Genomic DNA, 18563 nt, shown 5'->3' with positions numbered 1-18563 from the left:
TTTTGATTCTCTGACTCATTGGGACAAATCTTGGGTGGTGATTTTTGTAGGTGCTTTTCACATAAGAAAAACACTTTTATCAAAAACGTTTTCTAGCTCATAAAAATTTCACAAAAGCATTTTTTGTTGTACTATTTTACATAAATCTATATATATTGAAAATACACTTTTAAGTGCTAATCCAATAATTATTTCCAACAACACCTCGTTTTTATAGCAAAAGCACTTTCATATATTAGATTTTAAGTTATTTTAGAATGTTGAATAGTTTAAAATAAAGCATAGGAAATAAGATAAACATTAAGGGTATGTTTGGATGCTCAAAGAAAGAAGATTGAAAGAAAAATAAAATAAAAAAATAAGACATAAAAAAGGGTAAAAGAAGGAATGAATGTTTGGTAAATCAAAGTCTTAATAAGTTAATTTAAGTTATTAAGTAAATTAAGAATACTTTATAAAATAATTTAATGATATGACTTTAAAAAAATAAAATTAAATAATAAATAAAAATAATTAAGTTATTTTTGTTCATATCTTTATTTTATTTTTTTATTCTCATTTATCATAATTATTTCCATGATTTATTTTGTTGCTCCACTATTTCCATTATTAGTCGACTTCATTTACCTTAATTATGTTTTATGAAAATAAATATGTTAATTTGATTATTTGAAATAAATTTGAAATTGTTTTTATAAAACAATCTTAATATTTAAAGTAAAAATTAGATAATAAGTTTTAAATCAATAAATAAAATATAACTTGACTTAAAGTCAACTTAAATTATTAACTAATAAGTATAAAGTTTTTCCACATACCCCCAAATTATAAAATTTTTTTTCACCAATAATGGAAAAAACGAGAGAAAAAATTATTGATATTTTTTTTATAAACATTTTCATATAATCAATTAAAATAAAAGTTTTATAAATTATTTTGATTATTTTATTTCGTTCTGGAAGATAAAATTTGAGAATAGATTTTAAGAATAGGTTTTAATTGTTTTTATAATATAATTCCATGATGAAAATTAGCTTTCTTGACCAATATTTTTATATTTTCAATTGTGTTTAAAACATCATACAAAAAAGTGATTAAAAATAGTTTAAATTTGTTTTCTAATAGATTTAAAAAAATTTTTTTTTTTATTAAATTTTTATCAAGCTTATTTTATATGTGAATATATATATGATTTAAAAAAACCTAAAAATTAAGGGAGAAAAGTAAATTAAACAAATTTTTTCATTTAGTTTTTCTATTTTCCTTATATATTAATTAAGACAGAGAGTTGAAAGTATGTAACGATTTTCAAAGCTTTCATCTGATGTTGGAAATCAAATAAAAGATTTGTATTGCTTAGTAACTTTTTTTTTTCTCTACAAGTAAATTAAATACAATAAAACCTCTCAATTGCATACATTTTTTAAAAGATTCACCTTTTATATAAAAGATAAAATGAAACAAATTAATATAGAAAATACAATATGAATTTTTTTTTTTTTTATGAATTGAAACTTAAAATTTGTTTTTTTATATATGTATTTTCCATGTATTGTATCTTCATCTTCTTTTATTTTACATATATTTTTCCTCGAGTTTGGGATCAAGCTTTATGCTACTGGAAGAACTTTTGGCTTTTTTGATCGGTGATCGATTAAGCCTTAAAAATGATAAATGATCACAGGTCGAGCATTAAATATACCAACTACAAATCAAACGATCGAATCAAAACTACATCGATTGATGACAACTTTTTACTATTTTCAAGTATCCAATACTATTTTTTTTATAACTTGGAGAATTCCCATGAATTTATGGATAAAAAAAAAAAACAACTATATAACTTGTCTACTTATCATTTTCTCCCGTTCAAAACTCTCAACTCAAGTATATAAAATCTTTTACGTACAATTTACAAATCCTTGGATGCACCATTTTTTATTTTATCATAACTATTTTTTTGTATTGAACTTAACTGTTAAATCATTGTAAAAACTAAAAACATTTACATCTTGTTTCCTCTACTATTTATTTATTAATTTCAATTTTTGCTTATTTATAGTTTAATTTAAATATTTTTTCAAAAATATTTTGAATTACACAATTCACCCCTACTTTTTTGACATTTTCATTTAATTAATTACCATTATTTCACAACCAAGTCATCAAAATTTAAACATGGACCATTTAAAATTTAGGTTATTGAATGATAATTGACATTATTCTCTCAGTAATGATTTTTGTACTCTCATAGTCCATGAATTTGATTTATTCAATTCATACTATATATGTATATTTAAATAGTTTCGGGATTAGAAACTATAACTTCTAAAACTATCGTTGGTTCATAGAAAGTTTAAAGAAAAATGCAAATGAAAGAAAATAGGAAGGAAACATGAAAGGAATTAAAAAACGAAGTAAAATATAAAATAGATTTAAAATTAATAAATTAATTTATATATTATTTTAAATTTATTTAACTTCATTATATACAAATATAGAAGTTTTATACTAATTATATATTTATATTTATATTTTATTTTTTATATTTTCTATAATAAAACAAATATATGAAAAAAATAATTTTTGTATAATTTTTTTCTTAATAATTTATATCAATCAAATATAACCTAATACAAATTCAAATTACAATTATATATATATATATATATATATATTTTTTTTTTCGTATTGGATCAATAAAAGGAAAGCAGACCTATCGCCAGCCAAGTCCGACTTCAACTCCGTTGCCAAACACGTCCCTTCCTCCACATCCTCGCTTCAGTTACCTCCAAGGTTCGAACCCTAGACCACCCGTCACTCGTCCCTCCACCACCACTACCACCGCCGGAAAATCAAAATTTTAATCCGTTCACATGAATGGACTCCATAGTGTTCGCAGCTCTCGAAGAGATCTGCTCCCAAGGCGCGAATGGCCTCGCTCTCCAGTCTCTGTGGCCGAATCTCCACGCCGCTCTCTCCTCCGCCGGACTCGACCTCTCGTCCGGCGTCAAGGCAGCAATTTGGGCTAACCTCTTGAAAACTCCGGGCCTTGAGTTCCAGTCGCGGAATGTCTCTCATAATGCCGATGATCCTGCAATTCAGTGGGTTGAGCAATGCGAGAAGCTGAATTTGAAGATTGTTGCGGCTGAGCATCTTCGCGACTCGTTCGTTGGCCTCTATGATGCGAAGGCATCCGCCGTCACCGGCATATCGGCGGTGCAGCGCCGCGTGCTTGAGCGACTCGCCATTGCCAGGTCTTCCCTTGATTGCTCTGGCACTCGCCTGTTTTTTTATTTTCTCAACGTGTTGTTCGGTTTGGTCCTCCTATGGATAGAGTGACATGGCATGTAGTTTTGTCCGGTATAGGGTGTTTGGAACCTGCAGGATTTCTTTATTTTTATACAGGAAAATCATTCATCCAAATCGCTTCCTGTATTGACTCAATAACATGCATTCTTAGTTTGTGCAAAATCAGTTGATGAAGGTTTGATCTTTCAAGTACGTGGTAATGTTACAAACCTTAGATGACATGCAATTGGGTTCACGAGACCACCACACGCCACTGCAAGCATGCATACATGTATTCCTTTTCTCAAATACTTGTGTGTGGTGTGGAAATAACCAGAGAAGGGACAGATTTTTTTGGAAATTTCACGGAGAAAAAATATCAATTATGTTTTCAGTAATAATTAGAAAAGCAATGGACCTTGTCAAGATATTTTGTCTAAAAAATTTGAAAGCATTTAGGCGAGATCTTATATTGTAATTTGGTAGATAAAAATTGTTGTTTTTCCAAATATAAAGTTAATACAAAAGTGAGTAATTTCTGAATTGGAAGGATATTACAAGAAACCATTGGTTTAATATTGAAATAGTGAACAATGTGGATTGGCTAATTTGATACAGAAATGAATCCAATTTCCTAAAATTGAAATCGATGGTTACGTTTTCCCATGGCTAGGAGCTACTGCAAAAGTTAACAAGGGTTGAATTGCATGATTTTATTAGTTTGGGTTGCTTGTATGAATGTAACATGGTTGATTAATTAGGTTAGACTTTGACAATTATATTGATCTTGTTTTTTCCCCCTGAAATGAGAAGTATCATTATTCGATTAGATTGGGCATAAACGATTAAAATTTGCCAGTCAACTGATTTGTGTGTTTTATTGTAAATGATTTATTCAATAAGAGAACAATGTCTGCAGAATAATTAGGTTTATGCCCCTGAGGCCTGGCACAAGTGGCAAGAGGTTGGGGTTGGAATGAGGGATCCAAGTTTTGATTTCAAGTAAATAAATTTCCAGTAAAAAAGTGCTGTCTTATTTTTCGTTTTTTAATATTCAAGCAAAAATATATTACCAATTCTTAAAAAAAAAGTGCATCAAAGTATACAGGAGGTATACGAAGGATGCCATACAGCAAAGCAAAAAACAAAGGAGAGGCAACAAAAAAGAAAGCCATCCTTACATAGCTCCCAACTAATTTATAAAATCTATCATGGATATGGAACCCCCATTTAGATATACCTCCTTACACACAACAAAGGATTACAAAGAAATATGATCTGATTTTGCTTAGCTTTCAAACAATCTTTGATTCCTCTCCTTCCATAAAGACCAAAACACATTTTATTTTTTCCTAGTGAAAAAAATATTATAAAAAAGTTGTAGTTTTGCAAATTGTCAGATGCAAAAGCTAGTAATACTGGAAGATGAGATCTGCTAACATATTTGATTTTTGCAGAACAAATGGAATAACCCAAAGTCAACTATGTAAGGAGTTCGGCATAAAAGCGAACAACATGTTTTATGTACTAAGGAACCTTGAATGCCGAGGGTTGATTGTGAGGCAATCATCTATTGTGAGGACAAAAGAAGCTTGCAGTAAAGGGGAGTCCAAAAATAGTTCGATTGTGAGTACCAATTTGATCCACTTATATCGGTATGGCAAGCATTTGGGCTCTCAACAAAAACTTGAAATTACCAAAGAAGATAAACTTTTGGACTGCCTTGGGAATGGGGATGAAAGGGGTGCAGCTGGAGATGGTGGAACAAGAGGATGTGGAGAAGAGATGCTCATAAAAGATTATCTACCAGCAATGAAAGCCATTTGTGATAAACTTGAAGAAGCCAATGGCAAGGTCAATCGCTTAATTTTTGGATTGGTCTGTCTGGCTTTGTTTTTAGCATTGTGCTGATATTGTTTCATGTTTTTTTTTCTTGAAGGTTCTGGTTGTCCGAGATATTAAACAGGATCTTGGTTATCAAGGTTATCATGGGCACAAATCTTGGAGAAATGTAAGTATTTATTTACTTAAACATTTGAATTTGCATTTCATTTGCTGGTTGTTCTGATTATTTTGATGGTAGTTCACTGCATAATGTGCTTCCAGATATGTAGCAGGTTGAAGGATGCTGGTCTAGTGGAGGAGTTTGATGCAGAAGTGAACAAGAAGGTGGGCCAAAAATCTTTCTTTACAAATATTGACTTTTCTTCCTTTTGGTTAGATTACTTGCCTTCTGGAAGGATTTCTTGCCCTTCTTTATAATTACTAATTCAATGCAATGAATTTGTTGGTGGTCAAAGAAGCTCTATGTTTATCTACTACTTGACTATGTGTTTGTACTTTTAGCAGGTTGTTAGCTGCTTACGGTTGCTGAAGAAGTTTTCTCCTAAGTGTTTTGAGCCAAAAACTCAGGGATCTGGATTAGATGATCCTGATGCAGAACAACTGGTCAAATCTGGAAAAAGAGGTCAAATTACTGATCAACTTGTAGAGCTTCCAATGGAGCATCAAATTTATGATATGATTGATGCTGAAGGACCAAAGGGTTTGACTGTTATTGAGGTATGCGTATTGATTTCATGGCTTTTGTGTGTGTGTGTATAGATGCTGTTCCCAAGGCTTTTTGACCAGTTTCTTAATCATTATCGTTATTATTGAAGTTTCTAGATATTTCTTCTAGAATTTTTCCCCTTGCCAAGTGTTTGATTTCTTAAGGGGGAAAAATAAAAAATAAAAATGGTTCCATGCTTTGATTTGATCTCTGAGCACCTTTAACTTATACATGCACAACTAGAGAACAGACTGCGGCTGCATATCAACCCGTTCGTGCTTTGATATGATCTCTGTGCACCTTTAGCTTATACATGTGCAACTAAAGATCAGACTTGGGCTGCATATCAACCCATTCAAGGAGGGGTTTCACTAGGTTACTGCTCCAATTGTTTGCTTAAATGGTTATAGTAAAATAAATATACTACTTGAACTGTCCTGTTAGAGGATGATGAAATATGGCAGTAATTGATGCATGAAATGAGTAAAGTTTGCATGTGAAAATGGGAATGTTCAACTGGATATTCACTTAGTGATTGATCAACCTGAAAATGTAAACCAGCATTGTCCAAGTGGTTGAACAATATACTTTTATGAAGAAAGGTTTTGTGGTTGGTTAGCTTCTCCTATGCTGGCTTCACGTTTGCATTGCTGTCTGATAAATGGTGAAGTCTATGTTTGTGGTGTTTAATGAAAGAATTTGAATGTCATTATAAGTGTGTTTAGGAGTTAATACTGGGTGGGTTCTTGTGGACCTTCAATAGTGTGCTTTGTTTTTATTTTTCTGTGTTCTCTTTGGAGCTAGGATCTGCATGATGCTTGTGCACGTGCCTTAATGTTGCATGTCATCTATTAATTTCCTTTCATGTTCATAACTGTCTAACAGGTGTGCCAGAGGCTTGGAATTAACAGTAAAGCGAACTATAATCGGTTTCTGAATATGTTCTCTAGGTTTGGAATGCATCTGCAGGCAGAAAGCCATAAAAGAGGCATGGCATATCGAGTCTGGACAGCTGGGAACTTCAATCCTGCATCATCTAATGCCTTTCCAGATAAATCCGAAAACATCTTCAATGAAAATGGAGTTTCTAATCCACATGTTGTTGGGTACATGGATTTGCATCAGAAGTCAGCTCAAACCATTCAAGAACTAGATCCTTCAGCTTTGAAAACTGATAGTACAACCCATGGAAAGACGAAAAATAGAGAAATTGAACCTGAGCCTTCTCAGATTTTCCCTGGGGATGGTGAGTGTAACCAGATGCTTTTTTGTCCAAGCAATCCACAAGAGTTTAACCATGAGAAAAAAGATCCAGTCCCTGATGTGGAAGCTGATTTAGAGAGTAAAGCAATTGAAGCAAATGATGCTCTGCCAGAAACCTCACCCCTTGCTTTGTCAAAGCCTCAGGGACCCCAGCAAGGTTCAAGGCGTCGACATCTTGCTTTGACTGCAATCAGTGCCCAGAAGGAGCAGAGGATACTTGAATGGCTACAGGTTTTCATCCTCATCTACTTTATAAAAGGCTATATGCCAAGAAAATATCTCTTATTTCTTCTATGTACCATGTGTTAAGAGAGAATCCCAATACACAAGAGCACCACCAAATAAGAAAACAGAAGACAGAGCAGGCACAAGATTTATTGTAGTTCACTTTCAATGTGAGAGCTATATCCACTTTGCCACTGTAGATTTTCCACTATAATTAAAAAAAGAATTATAGGGTGATCTCACATCTTGCAATGATTGTCTCTCCTTTGTTTTTAACACTTAAAATGCTCACCCTAATAATCCCTTATATCATGCGAAAATTGGGGTAGGCTAATATATGTGGAGAATACCTAAAATACCCCTTAAAATTCACCTCAAGTTGATCTGCTGTTGCGGGGATGAGTGCATAGTGTACTTAGGCTCCACACAACTCAACACCATGCAAACATGGATTTTTTTTTCCCTGGAACACCCATAAATTTTGTGTTTTTCTTGTGCAGAAGGATAAGTTTCTTTTAAGAGCTGAGATACAGAAGTGGCTTGAAAGTATTGGCAAGGAGAAAGACAGAATGATGGATAGAAAGACTGTTGCTCGTACTTTAAACAAGCTTCAGCAAGAAGGCCACTGTAAATGTATTCAAGTTAGTGTCCCTATTGTCACAAACTGTGGTCGTACTTGTACTAAGGAGGTGATTCTGCACCCATCTGTTCAAAGTTTACCTCCTGAAATATTGGGTCAAATTCATGATAGAATGAGGTCCTTTGACAAGCAAGTTCGTGGCCAAGCAATGTCTCGATTGAATACCAATGGAACAGTTCCTGTACTAAATGATGTTCAGAGAACTCAAAACAATGTAGGTTCGGATGTCCAAGCTATTAGATCAGAAGCTATGCGTGCTAATGGATTCATATTGGCAAAAATGGTCCGTGCCAAGCTTCTTCATAACTTTCTGTGGGCTTACCTCTGTAGCTTACCTGGTTGGGATGATGCTTTGTCATCTGGGAAGAATGGATATGATCTGAAGCATCCTCACAGCAGTTGCAAATTGCTTGCACTAGATGATGCTATTAAGGCCATGCCTCTTGAGCTGTTCTTACAAGTTGTGGGATCTGCTCAAAAATTCGATGACATGATTGAGAAATGTAAAAGTGGTTTGTGTCTCTCTGATCTTCCAGTGCAGGAGTACAAGTGTTTGATGGATACTCAGGCAACTGGGCGACTGTCATGGATTATTGACATTTTACGGCGATTGAAGGTATAATTACTTGGTCACATCTGAAATAAGTTTACTATGTATAGTGAAATCCATAGTTTCAGAATATCTGCTGCATCATACCTATTCAAGTTTTTACTTATAAAAAGAAAAAAATATCTATTCAAGTTTTACACACCATTATTTGCTTTATGTATCTGTGAGTGACTTGAAAAATGGGATAAAGTGGTTTCCATACATAAATCCATTGTGAGTTCCATTATATTGGTTATATTATTGGTCTAGCAGAATTGAATTGTATGGCATATTTTGCGGTGGTACTGTCTTGCTGAGCATTCACTACTCTTGTAAGACAAAGGCCTTGTTTGGGATAGCTTTTTGTTGTTGGATTTGTTTAGAAGTTGAAGCTGAAGACTGTAATTTCAAAGAGGCAATCTTGGTGTGATGGAAGTTTCACTGAACATGAAACAGCTTGTTGCATGAACTTTTTTTCTTTATTCATTGATAGGGTTGCATAAGCCAAAAAATGGCTTTTACAAGAAGCAACATTGTCTTGGCTTCCATATTAAGGCATTGTCTTTCCTCTCCCTCTTTTTTTTCTTTTAGCTAGACGCTATTTTGGTAAAATCATCCAACACGTTTAGAAGCTCTTATTCAACTTTAAAACTAGCTTTTCTATTCTTGGAAGCTAATCTGAACAGTGCCAAAGTCTAGCAGAAGGGTTGTTTTCCTCTCTTGCTTGTGAATGGCCGTGCCCTTATTGAAGAATAAGATATCAATTTCATTTTAGAGTATGCTAAATTAGTTCTGTGCTTCTACTGTTATATTTCAAAATGTCATGCTTAATTGCCTATTCAATGATGTAGTTGATTCGGTTGGTATCTGGACATTTAGAAGATGGAGCTGAAGTACAGCGTGCCACCCTTAAACATGCATTGGAGCTTAAGCCTTATATCGAGGAACCATCATTAGTGACACCATCTTTATGTTCGAGTTTTCTTGATCTCCGACCAAAAATCAGACATGATTTTATCCTTTCAAGCAGAGAAGCTGTTGATGTATACTGGAAAACTTTGGAGTATTGTTATGCGGCTGCTGATCCGGCAGCTGCTTTGCATTCTTTCCCTGGATCTGCTGTTCATGAGGTATGACCTCAATTGTAATTCTGTTTAAGTTTGTCTTCCTGTAATGAATGGTTTCAAACATCTAGTTGGGCATGTGAAAAAGGGATGTGCTATTATGTTCAAGGTGAGGTGTTATGACGATGCCTAGCATGGACTATTTGGCTTTTGATTTGGGTGGGCACTGCTTGTGCTCTAACTCTTGGCCTGCTGGTTACAATCCATCCTTCCAATAGGCATTCTTAGAGAGTACCTTTATATATCAATTTATGGCTACATGTATTTGCTATAGAATGGTAATGCATCTTTTGTTTTCAAAGAAGCAGAATACTTTTACTATTTCTTTCTTCTAAGTTTTTATTTTCGTTAAGGAAAAATTCTAGTGCCTAATGATGGGGCCTTGAAATGTGAGAACATTTGAAGAAGGCTGCTTCTGCAAATTATTATCCTAATTTTTTTGAAAAGAAATGTACTAAACCGATTGTGCAAGTAAATTGCATTCTCCCAGTGGTTGGTGTATAATGTATAATTATTTTAATGCAATAATTACCAGAAAAAGTAGTTTTTTATTTTTTTTTAAATTTATAATTTAATGCGTGATTTTGACTAGTTTTCTCACAGATTTATTCATATGTATACTTTGCATTGCATAGATGTTTTCCAGTTGAATTTTAGACGTTTTCCCCCTTGGTGCTAGTTATATAGCTTGAAAATAGCACCTGTGTCATTTCTAGAGAGTGAATAGGATTCAAAAGGGTTTTTTCTTGCAATTATTTGTGCTAAGATCTTTGTTTCTGTCATTTATTTCTTTGGTTTGCAGGTTAAGATAACCATATATTTGTTTTACAGGTTTTCCTTAGCCGATCATGGTCTTCTTTTCGGGTTATGACAGCTGATCAGCGTGCCAGGCTTCTCAAGCGTATAGTGATGGAAAATCCTGACAAAAAACTTTCATTCAAAGATTGTGAGAAGATAGCAAAGGATCTTAGTCTGACCTTAGAGCAGGTTAGCTTGTCTTTTTTTTTTTTGCTTAATGTATTTCTATTTCTCTTATGGCAGACTATGATGACTACTGGGTGGATCATAAGTACAGCTTGAAATTCTATTGATTCACATGATTTGCTTGTAGATTGTAGTTTGTCAGCAAATTAACTTATAAAGGTTGCAAAATGCTGTTTCTAGATTCTTTTTGAGTCATTCTTGGCAGTTATGTCCTTAACATTATGACATTGTTACATTTATGCTGTTATCTGTGCCTTGCTCTGTCTTCTCAGTCTGGTTACTAATTGTTTGCACTTCCCCCTGTGGCACCCATCTTTCTCTTGAAGCTGTTTCCAGATTCTCTCTCTCTCTCTCTCTCTACACTCATATGTGTGTTAGTGTTCGTGTCTGTGTGCATCTCTTGTTGAAATACATGTGTTGGGGGCTTTTAAAGTTTTTCCTGAGCCACATGAGAAATGCCACCTGCAGGTGCTTCGTGTCTACTATGATAAACGGCAACATCGTCTTAATAGATTTCAAGGACTTCTAAATGGAGAAGGGAATGATTCTGAACCACTGAAAAGTAAATCTTCATCTTCTCGAAAACGAAAGAGACCTTCAGAAGCAAGGTCATCAAAGCATATGAAATTTAAAATGGCGGCTGGAGAGTTGGGCAAGCAGAGGCTTGCCAAGTTATCTGATACTGTCAACCAATTCACAGAAGAGTCAGATCTTGTCATAACTTCTTCAGGAGAGCATGATATTAATTTGCCAGCATATCAGGGCGACGATGATCAGGGAACTGTAGAAGAACTGGGACCAGAAGAAGAACAGGAGGATTGTTCTTCTGTTAGTCAGTTTGCATTTACAAGGATGAAACCAACACGTCAAAGAAGGTTCTTATGGACAGAAAAAGCAGACAGGTAAAGGAAGTGGCAATCATGAAATGCCATCATTAGATTATTAGGATTATCTGCTAGAAGCATAGCAATATGGTTGTCATAGAAGATGGAATTGGAATTATGGGATCTTACTCAGTGGGTCCATGTAGGATATCTCCTAACAAATAAGCTGGCCTGAGAATGTGGATTATCCTCACAGGCAGTAAATCTTATTTTGTTGGGAAGTTATTAAGAAAATGTTAACGATGTAAAATTTTCTTTTAATATCATCCTCCAATATCTGGACTGCTATGCAGTTGGTGGATTGTCTGGATGATACATTTGATTTCTTTTACAGATATAACCAGATGGGACTTTTGTCTTTCTTTTCCTGCATCTATCTCTGGTAGCTGTTTTAATTTCACATAGGTAATGTTTCCCTCTCAGGCAATTGGTGATGCAATATGTGAGACACCGTGCAGCTCTTGGGGCGAAATTTCACCGCATAGATTGGTCTTCACTTCCTGATCTTCCAGGGCCTCCAGGTCCCTGCGGTAAAAGGATGGCATCATTAAACACTAATATAAAATTTAGAAAAGCTGTGATGAGGCTCTGTAACATGCTTAGCCAGCGGTATGCCAATCATCTGGAGAAAACACCGAACAAGCTACTAAACCTTGATGATTGCAGACAGGTTCGAGGTTCATTAGCAGGTCTTAACAAGAATCTCTCTGTTGGTGTTGAACATGCTGAAGCTTCAAATTCTGAAGGAGAAAGGTGGGATGATTTTGAGGACAAAAATATCAAGATAGCACTTGATGAGGTTATCCAATGCAAGTGGATGTCTAAAGTGGAGTCCTTGAAACAAGTTCGAACTCTGTCTGAGGAGTGGTCAAATTTAAATATGGATGCTGAAGGAAATGTAAGTTCCCATTTTGCTCTTGCAGTCAAAATTTTTATTTCGAAATTTGATTTGAGTCAAGTATTATAGGTGCTTGAGCAAGTCACTGATTTAGATGTAATTTCGTATTGTAGTACAGTTCAATCTATGTATCTGATTCAATGTTTTGATTTTTAATTAGAGAGGAGTGAACTCTCTCTCTCTCTCTCCCTCCCTATATGTATATGCTGATACTTGGTCATTTCATAATTTGAATTTTCATGCAGCTGAAATAGTTTTTTCTGCTTGCAGGATCCCCACAAAACTAAATTAGTTTCAACTCCTGGTGAAGATGTTCAAACCCATAGGGGAAGACAATGTGGAACTTCTGGTCGAAGATCGAGTCGGCGTTGCCTTCCTCGAAAGTTTATCAAGATTTTGAATGAAAGGATTAGTGTTACTAGGCGAGCACATGAATCATTGGCAGTTTCCAATGCTGTAGAGCTATTTAAGCTAGTCTTCCTGAGCACCTCAACAGCACCAGAGGTGCCAAATTTGCTGGCAGAAACTCTACGGCGTTATTCAGAGCATGATCTTATTTCAGCCTTTAACTACCTGAGGGAGAAGAAAATCATGGTAAATCATTTTCCTCTAACTCTTAGGTAGAGTGCAGGCCATATTGCTGGTATATGAGTGTGGATAATGTCTGAGCTAATACTTGGGTGAGCTCCTAAGTTTTATGGTATCAAGGAAACAGCTATGCTGTAAAAAAAATAGAAAATATTTTCAACTCAGTGACAAAAAAATGGGCTCAATCCTGGACCGTTTGGGACGAAAGTAATTTCCACTAGAATTATTTAATTTTTTCTTTTGTCAAACTGCTATTATACTTCCTAATCTACTCAACTACATACAGGTGCACCAATGTGAACCATGGGTGACATATCTGAAAGGTTTATTAAGCTAGTATTTATGCCATGCTGTGTCAACATAGTAGTGTCTGGTTGATATACACCACTCCTTTTAGTGCAGTTTGAGAACATCTTTCAGGGATCTGAGCTCATGATTTTGGCTGATCTCCTGGAGTCAAGCTCATTCATGTCCCACAACATGGTGCACAGCTTGCAAGAATGTTATGACTATTGGATGTTGGCTTGTTGAACGCCTTCAATGGATTGTGATTTTGTAATACACATTACACATGATGGTTCAGTGGAATTTGCAGCATCACCTCTTGTCATTTGAATGCAGGTGGGTGCCTGCACTGCTGATTCCACTGCACCTTAAAATGAGGAGTTGCCAATGTATCTTGTGTTGGCATTGTAATTTTACATGCTTCATCAACCACCTGACACCCACACATGTTATTTTTGGGGTTTCATTATTCAGTCTGTTATGATATATGGATAGGTGGGCCATTTGCTAGTTCTCTGAAAAACTTGTTTGGAGCTCATCAAAAACATCAGGTTGGCCATGCATATTGTGGTTCTGCAACCAAGATGTAACTGATTGAAACTCAGTACACAAACATTTCCTGCATATGCAGACTTTCTATTCTTGGTAGACAAACCATTTTTTCAGTGTAAGTTCATATGAAGCTGCATACTTTGTGCTACCATATGTAGTGAGGCTGCAACTTTAGTTTCCAAGTAGGTGTGTTTTTTTCTGTTTGTAATCTTCTGCGAATGTTTGTTACTGTTGCTCTAGAGGCTTGGTCTGGCTGCTATAGAGTGCATGTTCTCTGGGCACAACATGAGAGTTTATATTTAATGGATGGTGCATTAGGTTTTTCCAACTCAATCAAGGGGTAATTTGCTTAGCTTAGATTGCACTGCTAAGGCTGTTGACTCTATTGTGGGAGATTGCGTAGGTTAAAGAAGCTAATATGAACCTTGGAACTTTCTGTTCTTTATTTTTATTTATTTATTTTTCGGTGATTGAAACAACTTCTGGTTCTCTGGATATTTAACTCATCTTCTGTCTGTTCTTAGGTTATTATCCTCCTTTTAATCCACGGGTTATATTTGAATATTCTACCACTCTTTTCTGTTCGTTTGTTGGATGCCTTTATCTTTTCTCATATAGCTGTTTGGGTGTGTTTGTTGCTAAGTTTGAATCATTTTCTTCATTGGGCAGGTTGGGGGTAATGGAAGCGATCCTTTTGTGCTTTCTCAACAGTTCTTGCAGAGTGTTTCTTCATCTCCATTTCCAACTGATACTGGAAGAAGAGCTGCTAAGTTTGCTAGTTGGCTCCATGAAAGGGAAAAGGATCTTACGGAAGAGGGGATTAACCTTTCTCAAGATTTACAATGTGGGGACATTTTCCATTTGTTTGCTCTAGTTTCTTTAGGAGAACTGTGCCTTTCACCGCGCTTGCCAGATGAAGGTGTTGGAGAAGCTGAGGACTCAAGAACTTCAAAACGTAAAACTGATAGCAATGAATCTTCCAATGTTAATATGATTAAAAAGCTGAAAACTTCACTTGTAACAGAAGGTGAGATTGTTTCACGCCGAGAAAAAGGTTTTCCTGGTATCATGGTATCTGTAAGTCGTGCAACAATGTCAAGAACCAATGTTGTAGACTTGTTTAAGGATGGAAAGATTTGTACTGGTGCACATGATTTTGAGGAGAATGATCAATTGCATGTTACAACTGACAAAAAAATTGACAGCAGTTCCTCTCATTGTGATGATATCAAGGAAATCCTCAATTTTGGTAGCATTGCAACTATTACAGAAGTTCCCAGTAACTCACCATGGGAGGCTATGACGGCCTATGCCCAACATTTGATATCGATACCTCCTGATCAGGGACAAGCGGGTCCCTTGTCTCAAAACCTCTTTAGGACTGTTTATTCTGCCATTAAGAAGGCTGGTGACCAAGGTTTGAGCATGGAAGAAATTTCTGAAGTCATGAAAAACATGCAGGGTAAGCTTTTGTAATCCTTTTGTGTCTCTGTCATTTCGGTACATAAGTTCCAATACACTGATTTATTCTAGATGTTCCTTTTCAGGACAAGAGGTTCCTGAACTCATTGTTGAAGTTCTTCTAGCATTTGGACGAGTTGTAAAGGTTAGTTTGACTCATCATTTAAGAATTCTAAGAATAACTTTTATCTAGTTCTTAATTTAAAGGAGTGCTAGGGAAGTGTATCTGAAGTGAAGTGGTACATATGGCACAAGCCTGGATGGGTGAACCTACTTGTATCACTTCCCCACATCCAGCATTTTGTTCCTGAATGTACCATCTGCCCTTTTATGTTCTTTTTAAAGCAGCTGAGTTAACCAGTACATCATCCAGTCTCTGAAGCAATATTTTAAATATAAAAAACGGTAACACATCCATGGAAGATGTGATTCACAGGATTTCGACTTCTTAGTGGAGAATAATTCTTGTTCAAGTTCTTGTGAGTGATTTATGGCATTGTGGCACCAATCGGTAATCTAATACTCTAGGTGGAAGAGGAGGGAAGTCTGCTTTTAAGACATTAGAGAATTTGTCTCAAAATTGATGCCAGACATTCCATCGGTTTTGCATTTGAGCTGGTTTAGTTACATATCAGACCCCTAGAGTCCTGTACATGTGATTTTAAGTCTTTAACTATATCATTTGAATTAAAATTTATGTGACCAAACAGTTGAATTGTAAGTTTAATGTATCGATGCTTCTGATACAGGTTAATGCTTATGAATCTATCCATGTTGTTGATGCATTTTATCGTTCCAAGTATTTCTTGACCTCACCAGCTGGTTTTTCTGAGGATCAACTGTCTCCATCAAAAAAACCCCTAAGGTCAAGTGGTCTCCAGCCAGAGTGTCGAGTACTTGATGATGATAATGCACACACAGAGAGAAGCATTGAGATGGATGATGTGCACAAAGTCACCATTCTGAATATTCCTGAAGAGCTTTCTCAATCCTCAAGTGAAATTCAACTGAGCAACAAGCTTGGAAGCTGTATGGAGGACAAAGATGTCTCTGTAGGAGGGGATAATGAGGATCAAACATTAGAATATTCCTCTGCTGATTCCCATTCATGTAGTCCTATGTTGCCTTGGATAAATGGTGATGGGTCAATCAATAGGATTGTTTACAAGGGACTCACACGCCGTGTTCTTGGTACTGTGATGCAAAATCCTGGGATGTTGGAGGTACATGCTTTTCCATATGTGTTTTTCTTTTACTCTGGTATTTCTCTCCGATCTATATGAAAAAACCCTACTTTTGCAGCCTCTCAATATAATTTCAAACATACACCTTCAAATTTGACTAAAACTTGCCTTTTGATAGATAGATAGTATTTGTCTTTATCTTTGTTGGGATTCTCTAACCTGGAGCCTTCCACATCTCCCCAACCCTTTACCACTTGAGCCGGGCCTCAAGGACAAAACTTGCTAGTGTGTCAAAGTTGCAACTATAGTGACTTCTAATTATACAAAACATTGTGCTTAAAGTGGTTGCACTCTTGCAAATTACTTCAAATTTTCAGAAGGCTTTGAACTTCTTCACTGGTGGGGCCACTGGAAACTGGTGGCACCGAAGCTATGTTTTACAGTTGGTTCATATTGAAGTTATTCTTAACCATCCACCAAGTAGAAATGCATTTCTCATAATCGTGCTTGAGATTGTACAACCTGCTTCTGGTATTCTAGTTTGCATACCTCTTGGTTTTGCCATGACTTTCCAGGGTCATCTACTCAGTCAATAATCCTGTGAATGCTGTGCATCTGAATGAAGTATTGTTAGGATTATTTGACTGGGCTTGTTTTTATGTTCAGGCTGATTTTACTTTACTGTTAAGAACCAAAGAAGTCTATGCCAATGGCGAGTACCCTACACAAATTGCATTTGTTTGCAAATGTGAATTTCACACAGTTCTCATAGTTAGAAATGATTTTCTGGTGGCTTCTTTTGGGTCTGCAACAAGGGTTTTTTATTTGATTTCTGGCTTTAATATAAACATTTTCATTATTGTGGCAGGACGATATCATTCGCCAGATGGACATAGTGAATCCTCAGGTATGCCATTGAGTTTCCTACTCATGTTAGCCTCAACATAGTACGTGGGAAACTTTATTATTTATTAACAAAAATTTCTGTTTGGGAAATACTATCATCTTTACCATAAGCTGAATAATCTTTTTTCTAAACGAACTTGTGTTCTCTTCAACAAAGCTATTATGTATCAACTTCATTAGAGGTGGCAGCTGAGCGCCGCCTTGTCAATTGTGGTGGAACATTTTAGGGTTAAACTAATATTCCAGATTGGTGGTCATATATTTCGTGGTTTTTCTTATGTGAATGAATTCTAATGCCCGGGTTTGAATTTCTTGCAGAGCTGTAGAAAACTGCTGGAGTTGTTGATTCTGGATAACCACCTGACTGTGCGGAAGATGCATCAAACTACATCCTGCTCACCCCCCACCTTTCTGGGCGGCCTCCTTGGGAGCAGCTTCACAAAGCCAAAGTCGATTTTCCGGGAACATTATTTTGCTAATCCCCTGAGCGCTTCCTCACTGTAGTGAGGTTTGTGTCTTTCTTGTTATATCATATCATCAGGGCTATAGTCTGAGCAGCTGCAGCTTCGTATTTTAGAGCTTAGTCTCCAACTCCCAACCTTCCAACACAGGTTTTTGTTAGAAATATAATTCAGCAGTATGCTACTGTAGAAAGCGAGTGTTTATTGTTTCTGGGATTTTTCGTCCGGGTCTGTGTAAAAGGCAGCTGGGATTTAATTTTCGAAATCAAGCTATTCGAGTATATATATATATATATATATATATATATGTATATGTATATGTATGTATATAAAATATAATTCAGGTAATTTATGCAATATAGCTGGACTCTCATGTCGATTCGAATGAATCATCTTTTCAATGGAGATAATGTTTGCTAAGTACGAGGATGACAAGTAACAAAATTCTATATTGGAAGGAATTTGTCCATTTTTTGGGGTCTCAAAATGGTGTGGAAACATATAAGAACTCTTGGATGAAAATGGGAAAAAAGATATAACTCCAATTCGTTTGGAAATGTTAAACTCTTTGGAGCAAGAAGGGGTTGATCCGGATCATCTTGACTTGGTTATGATTTCTCTATTTTTTTAAGAATACCCAGAGTTAGGTTCTTCTCCAATCTCTATCAAATAGAATA

The 18563-nt window shown here is 35.6% G+C and overlaps 1 protein-coding gene across 3 annotated transcripts; it reads left to right on the top strand.

Moving 5' to 3' along the window:
• Positions 1-2742: 2742 nt before the first annotated feature.
• LOC117922057 lies at positions 2743-18189 on the top strand. Of its 3 annotated transcripts, XM_034840053.1 has the most exons (17): positions 2743-3257; positions 4749-5145; positions 5231-5302; positions 5398-5460; positions 5641-5853; positions 6728-7336; positions 7831-8586; positions 9411-9689; positions 10515-10670; positions 11136-11569; positions 11975-12449; positions 12720-13043; positions 14544-15336; positions 15422-15480; positions 16085-16558; positions 17388-17426; positions 17744-18189. In XM_034840053.1, exons 1-17 carry the CDS (start codon positions 2881-2883, stop codon positions 17927-17929), a joined length of 5706 nt encoding a protein of 1901 aa, XP_034695944.1. In that variant the 5' UTR covers positions 2743-2880; the 3' UTR covers positions 17930-18189. The 3 variants fall into 3 exon arrangements, with proteins under 3 accessions (XP_034695944.1, XP_034695946.1, XP_034695945.1); XM_034840054.1 differs by lacking the exons at positions 2743-3257; positions 4749-5145 and having other exon boundaries at positions 5239-5302; positions 5375-5460; XM_034840055.1 differs by lacking the exons at positions 10515-10670; positions 11136-11569; positions 11975-12449; ... (4 more) ...; positions 17388-17426; positions 17744-18189 and having other exon boundaries at positions 9411-9695.
• Positions 18190-18563: the final 374 nt, after the last annotated feature.

The sequence above is a fragment of the Vitis riparia genome, chromosome 9 (assembly GCF_004353265.1).
Source record: "Vitis riparia cultivar Riparia Gloire de Montpellier isolate 1030 chromosome 9, EGFV_Vit.rip_1.0, whole genome shotgun sequence".
Taxonomy (NCBI): Eukaryota; Viridiplantae; Streptophyta; class Magnoliopsida; order Vitales; family Vitaceae; genus Vitis; species Vitis riparia.
The sequence above is the reverse complement of the archived record's forward strand: the minus strand, read 5'-3'. Positions and strand labels throughout refer to the sequence as shown.

What these genes read in the sequence shown, in the direction of transcription:
- LOC117922057 (XM_034840053.1), top strand. Translation starts at nt 2,881, where the DNA reads ATGGACTCCATAGTGTTCGCAGCTCTCGAAGAGATCTGCTCCCAAGGC. An exon ending in AGTCATGAAAAACATGCAGG is followed by an intron (nt 15,337 to 15,421) that starts GTAAGCTTTTGT and finishes GTTCCTTTTCAG; the next exon opens with GACAAGAGGTTCCTGAACTC. An exon ending in AAAATCCTGGGATGTTGGAG is followed by an intron (nt 16,559 to 17,387) that starts GTACATGCTTTT and finishes TTATTGTGGCAG; the next exon opens with GACGATATCATTCGCCAGAT.